Source organism: Lycium barbarum, chromosome 3, assembly GCF_019175385.1.
Source record: "Lycium barbarum isolate Lr01 chromosome 3, ASM1917538v2, whole genome shotgun sequence".
Taxonomy (NCBI): Eukaryota; Viridiplantae; Streptophyta; class Magnoliopsida; order Solanales; family Solanaceae; genus Lycium; species Lycium barbarum.
Genome location: NC_083339.1, coordinates 100543306 through 100549710, shown reverse-complemented (window position 1 = coordinate 100549710; position 6405 = coordinate 100543306). Strand labels below are relative to the sequence as shown.

The 6405-nt window shown below is 38.7% G+C and overlaps 1 protein-coding gene across 1 annotated transcript; it reads right to left on the bottom strand.

Moving 5' to 3' along the window:
- Positions 1-284: 284 nt before the first annotated feature.
- On the bottom strand, positions 285-3544 carry LOC132631658 (uncharacterized). The gene is made up of 2 exons (XM_060347317.1): positions 2692-3544; positions 285-1137 (listed from the first exon to the last, which is right to left on the bottom strand). Exons 1-2 carry the CDS (start codon positions 3438-3440, stop codon positions 483-485), a joined length of 1404 nt encoding a protein of 467 aa, XP_060203300.1. The 5' UTR covers positions 3441-3544; the 3' UTR covers positions 285-482.
- Between the last annotated feature and the right edge of the window lie 2861 nt (positions 3545-6405).

The following is a 6405-nucleotide window of genomic DNA, read 5'->3' as shown; positions in this document are numbered from 1 at the left end:
AAAATATGAACCTCCGACCCTCTCAGATCTGTAGAAGTCGAGACCTCTTAGAGAAGTGTCCGTGAGAAAAGTAAGAAACCCCAAACTTTAGCAGCAAAGCAGCACTATAGAGCAATGCAAGAAAATGCAGAGATGAGTATGGAAATTGGAAGTGGAAGTGGAAAGCAGATGTCCACACAAATACAGAGACTCAGTACGTGTCACGAAATGAGGAGAATGAAAGGGCAGCGCGAGATTTCTTTCCGAAATGTAAATAGTTTGAAAATGTAATGAATAACTGAAAATGATGAACAATATAAAAAAGGACTTTCTTCAAATATCACAAAATTTCATGTCCAAAATCCTACTTAGACTAGGTTCTTGAAATAAATAAGAAAGACATAACTGTTAATCCTGCAAGCAGCACAAGCTTTGTACAAAAAATGGCATCAACTGTGAATTTAGGATAGTTGCTATCTCCTGAATCCCAAGTCGAGAAGCTTTCAGGGCACCATTGCAGTAGTTCCATCTTCTTCAGCCTCCCCTGTTGGGACTTCGTTAAACATGTACTGGCTCTGATACTCCATCAAGTACTGTGTGGATCTCTTCACATCATAAAACAGATTATAGACTCGAGTAATATCTTCCACTTCCACAGTCTTCCCTTTCCGCTTTTGGCAAGCTAATGCTGCAGAAGTGATAAGGTGGATGGCATATCTCAAAGAAGTATTCACCCCGATCTTGGTCAGCAAAACTTTTGCATCCTCAGACATTTCTACATCCTCCTCTTGGCATCTGATGTCCAGGATTTTGCGAATTTCTTCCTCTTTGTAAGGTTGAGTAGAGATGATGAGAAGGCGATCAAGAAAGTCAATGGGAATCCCATGTGGGGATCTGTAGTTTGTTCCTCGGATTGTAGTAATGCCTCTATTGGTAGCAACAACCAATATAGGTGCCATGTCGTTCTCCAAAGCTCGGTTTAGGAAAGAGAAACACTCAATGTCAAGCATATGTACTTCGTCAATGAAGAGGACACCAGGCACAATCTCTGCCTTTCCTTCCTCCCTCCACTCTGCAACCTTGGTATCTATTTGTTCTCTCACTTCAGCACGAATCTCACCAGTATCACCCGTAAACAGTGCTAAAAATCCTTGTGTTCTGAAATTGAGATGAGCTGATTAACATATTTAATCTAATGAAATAGGAAACAAGAAGATTATTTTAAGATGTCAGATGTTTTCAGAAGCCACTCTAAAACTCAAAGCATGAAACTGATGAGTTTTGCAAATACACTCAACAGGAAAGACATGCAACTGCCAACGGCAAGTAGCATCACTAATTTGAATTGAAGCAGAGAAAAGGCACAGGAAAGGGGAAGATACGAAATCCAAGACTAATGACAACCACAAATATTTCTTAAAAGTAGTCTCCCCGCAATCTTAGCACACAAAAAGATCAGTCTGCTCTTCAAATGTTATAGTCCATTGCCTATGAGGCCAAAAACCTACTATCTAAGGCAAAATGCCAAAATCCAACCAAACATAATGCAGAAAAGAGGTGAAAACACAGTGCACTAAGAGTGAAGGGATTAGCAAGAAAGAAATAGTCATCTCAGTTCCTAGTCAAAACAACACCACATTCAGTCTTTTGGCAAAATGTTAGTACAAACGTGAATGTTGTTTTTGGAAGGATGTTATCAATACTCCCTTCGCTTCAATTTGTGTGAACCTATTTGATTGGGCACGGAGTTTAAGAAAAAGAGAAAGACTTTTGAAATTGTGGTGTAAAATGAGGCACGTATATTTTGTGTGGCTATAAATCATTGCATAAAGGTAAATTGTTTCCAAATATGGAAAGTGGTCATTCTTTTTGGAACGGATTAAAAAGGAAATAGGTTCACATTAATTGGAACGGAGGGAGTATAAAGTATGGGAAAGACAATAAGTGGTGTCCAGATTTTATGATGGTGCCTAATAAAATGAAAATCTGGAAACACATCTGCAGTGAAGTACAGAAGATCAAACTGAATTGCATTAAGCTTTTTTGTTTTTGGTGCAAGCAGATCTACCTAGAGGATACTGAGTCCATAACAGAAATCCTAGGTTCTTGTTAGAATTTCACTTTATGGACTAGTTTCCTGATTTTTGCTATGATGTAAATGTGGTTTTCAGTACAACCTATGTACTGATTTAGTCAAATACATACAACTGTTACTTTCTTTAAAAAAAAAAAAAAAAAAAAAAAAAAACATAAATTATTGGAAGTTGGAAAATTTTTTGTCAACTGTTACATATTTTGGAACCAGTAATTCTATATGATAGCAAAATCGACTCACAGGCCTAGGTTGATAGCAAGATGGTACATTCTCAATGAAAAGTTGTTATTCTATATTACTGAAAAGTTCAGGGAAGTGGGAAGCTGAATGGACTTGAACTTGCTTTGGAGGTCGAGAGCTCCTCCTAAAGCTGCATGCTTGGGTTGCTGGGACTCTCCAAAATGGCTGCCGCACCCGTGTCGGATCCTCCAAAAATGCACTACTTTTGGAGGATCCGACACGTACCCGTCAACATTTTTGAGGAGTCTGAATAACGTAGGTCTATAATGCTTGCCTTATACAAGATGCATTGCAGAGAAGGGGAATACATTATGTAGCAGGTGCAACAATAGATAAATCAAAACCGTTTCTTTCACATAAACAAACTAAAATGGTACCTGCTATTAATGACATCAATTTCATGAAGGGTAACGCAATGTACAATCTCCTTTCGCTTCTGCAACTCCCCTTCAGGACATTGTACAAACTTAGTCTGTGGTCCCATTGCATCATAATCTCTCGACCTCGAAAAGGACCTTCCCAGTTTAGTAATCTTTCCAGAAGCCTTATCAATAGCAATAACATCCCCACTCTGTATTTTCTCCTTCCCTAAACCCTCAATCATCTTCCCTCCCAAGTCATATACTGTCTCCATATCAGTCGTCTTCAACGTCAATTTCCCCGTCTTCGATGCAGCTCCAGACACTGCAGGCCGATCAATCTGCACTTCCACAACTTCACCTTCAATAACTTCAGCTTCTTCTTTAATCCGCACGCCAATGGCTTTACGAAAAGCCTGCATTAAGGCTTCAGTTTTGGACATCTCGAGGGAATAAAGTTCGCTACCAGCGAGCATAGCGAAAGGGGTTTCTTGGCCTAAGGATTTAGCCATGCCCATAGCTATAGCTGTCTTGCCAGTACCGGGTTGACCCGCGAGAAGAACTGCACGACCAGCAATCTTACCATGTTGAACCATCTTAACAATGACACCAGCAGCTTTACGAGCGGAGGTTTGGCCGACCATGCCTTCGGAGGAGAGGCGGGGTTCGAGAGAAGAATCGAGGCCGAGACCTCTGATATGGGAGTGGGCCCCAATGCGTTCTATACGGGTTAGGTCACGCATCTCTGAGATTTTCACCTCCGCCATTGCTATACCAGCTCTGCACTGGAATTCAGTCTATAGAAAGGAAGAGGGAGAAGAGGGAAGAGAGGGAGCAAAGTTTAGGGTTCAGGGTTTTGTTAACTTTGTTATGTTCTTTTCTTAAATTTTAATAAACAACTTTTTAACTTATGGTGATAAAAAAGTTTCATAATTAGAAATGGTGATAAGTTTGACCAGCCAAAGTCAAACTTGTCTTAAAAATGTGATTAACTAAAATTGGGACTGAATTATAATTTTTAAAATTTATAATCTTTTACAAAATACACAAAAGCCCATACACATTATACAAAAACTTCTTCCAACCCACACACATTATAACAAAACTCCTTCCAACCCACTTCCTCCCAGGACCCCAATTACTTGTTCATTTTATTTTTTAAAAAAAAAAAGCAGTTCTCAGTTCCCTCGTCTCTGTCTCTCTCCGTTGCTGCTGCAAAAAACCAACGACCGGCGACCACCATTGTTGCTGCTTGTTCCTCTCTCTCCATTGTTGTTGCTGCTGCTCATTTCTCTCTCTCTCTATTGCTATTGCTTCTCTATTCATTCTCAGGTAAACTTTTTTTTTTTCACATGGTTCAAAAGTTAGGATTTTGAAATCAGAGTGTGAAAATGATGATTTTGGTTAGAGAAGATGAAGAAGAGCATGGGTTTTTCTTGAATGTTGTTTGTTTTGTTGTAGTTTCATGTATTTGTTGCACTTGTTGGGGTTTGTGAGTTTGTAAATAGTGGTTGTGGTTGTGAAATTATGGTTTTTGATGTTGTTTTTGTTCTTCTTCTCCTTGTTGTTTCGAAAAAAAAAAAGGCTTGCAATTTTGTTGATGTTTTCAAACAACTGAGGTTACCTGTTGCAACAAATTCAGCACTTGTTTGACAGTTGCAAACATCTGCTGAGGTTGCATGGTTTGGTGTATTTTGTTTAAGTTGTGAGTGAGATTTGTGATAGTTGTGTGTTTGTAGTGAAATATAGATGTTTTGTAGTTAAATTTAGATATTTTTGTTGTTGTTGTTGTTGTTGTTGTTGCAGCAAATTTAACACTTGTTTGACAGTTGCAAACATCTGCTGAGGTTGCATGGTTAAAAAAAATCCTATTTGGTGTATTTTGTTTAAGTTGTGAGTGAGATTTGTGATGGTTGTGTGTTTGTAGTAAAATATAGATGTTTTGTAGTTAAATTTAGATGTTTTTACTGTTGTTGTTGTTGTCATGCTATGGTTTAGGAAAAGTTTTGATTTTATCCAACAGCTGCTGGATAAAATCAAAACAATTGTTGAGGTTTTTGCAGCAACTGAAGCAGTTGTTGTAGCATATTAACAAGCTGTTGTAAAAAATCACAACAGTTGCTAAGCTGTTGCTACTGTTTTTCTATTTCGAACAGATTAAGATTCTACTGCAACAAGTAATAAGTTGTTGCAACAGCTTCGTATTTTGTTGCAACATATTATTAATCTATTGCAACAACTGATTACTTGTTGCAACATATTTCTTTTCCCTTTTTACTTTGAATGTTTCACTAACCAATTAAAATTGTTTTTCTATCTCCTGTGTGTAGATAAAATGGCTCCAGTTAAAAGAAAAGGACAGAAACCAACTGAGGGAGAAAGTAGTGAAAGAGCTAAGGTGCAAACACCATTAGATAAACTTGTGACTGCTATTTGTCAACCAACAAATGAGGAAAGAGTTAGTGAAACTGGGGCTTCAGAAAGAGAGGAACCCCATGAAACCTCTGTTGGGCATGAAGAAGAAAGTGATAAAAATGAACAAAGTGAAGAAACTAAAGAAGAAAGTGAAAAGGATGATGAAAACTCTGCTGAAGGAGATGAAGAAAATGCTGAAGGAGATGAAGAAGAAGGAGATGAAAAAGAAGTAGGTGAAAAAGAAGGAGATGAAGGGGATGAAGGAGGTGAAGAAGAATGCAGAAACTGAAAATGGTAATAAAGAAGAAGAAGAATCAACAGATCAGACTTTGGCCGAGTTAAGAAGAAAAAGGAAACATAATGTGGATGCCAATCTTGTTGAGTCTTCTAGTATTTCCACAGATCCCAATAGACCTTCGATTGAGGAGGTCGTCAAGAGTTTCAGCATTGAAAAGTACGGCGTGACGATGTCGCTGAATGGAAATAAGGATTTGTCCGGTGATTTTATGGTTAGATCAACCATGGGCAAGGGCTTTGACACCTTCAGGGGCATTCTCCGGCAGCAGGGGTTGGAGAATTTCTTTAGGGCTAGCTGTTTTGGGCTCTATTTAGATTTGCCTGAAGATACCGGTGCCCGAGTTCAAATGACAATGGTTTCTGAGCTTTTGAAGCGTAAGATTATTTGTGATAGAAAGGATGAGATTTGGATCAAATACTGTGGCATGTCGGTTTGCTTTGGCATGAAAGAGTTTGCCATAGTTACCGGATTGAGATGTTATCCTTGTGAGCCTCTTCCTACTGTTGTATTAACCAAGCCAGCCCGGACGCCCAAGGCAGCCAAGAAAGCAAAGGGTTCCAAAGCTAAGAATGATGTCTCTTGGGTAAACTTAGTGGGAAAGAGCTACATTCAAAAGAAATTGTTGCAAGACTTGGAGTCCAAAACTTTCTCAAAAAAGCACAAGGAGGCACTGTGCTTAGTTTGGTTTGTGCACAGTGTTCTTTGGGCAAGAGAAGTAAACTACAACATACCGCTTGGATTGATTAAACTTGTTGAGGACTATGATGCCTTCAACAACTATGCTTGGGGTTTTCAAAGCTTTAGCTTGACTGTCGAGTATTTGATGAAGGATTTGAAGCCAACGGAGAAGACACAAAACCTATATGGCTTCCCTTGGGCTTTCATGGTAAATTTTCTTTAATGTTTTACCTTTTTTTTTTAAATTTCAATCACTATTTTGATTTTTGATGGCAGCTTTTTTAGGCTTGGGCATTTGAAGCCATTCCTCACCTCAGGCATCAAGTCAAGGAATACTCCAA

Excerpts from the sequence above, each read along its gene's own strand:
- LOC132631658 (XM_060347317.1), bottom strand. The coding sequence starts at position 3,440 with ATGGCGGAGGTGAAAATCTCAGAGATGCGTGACCTAACCCGTATAGAA. Across the intron at positions 1,138-2,691 it reads ATTGATGTCATTAATAGCAG|AACACAAGGATTTTTAGCAC; the intron begins GTACCATTTTAG and ends TCTCAATTTCAG.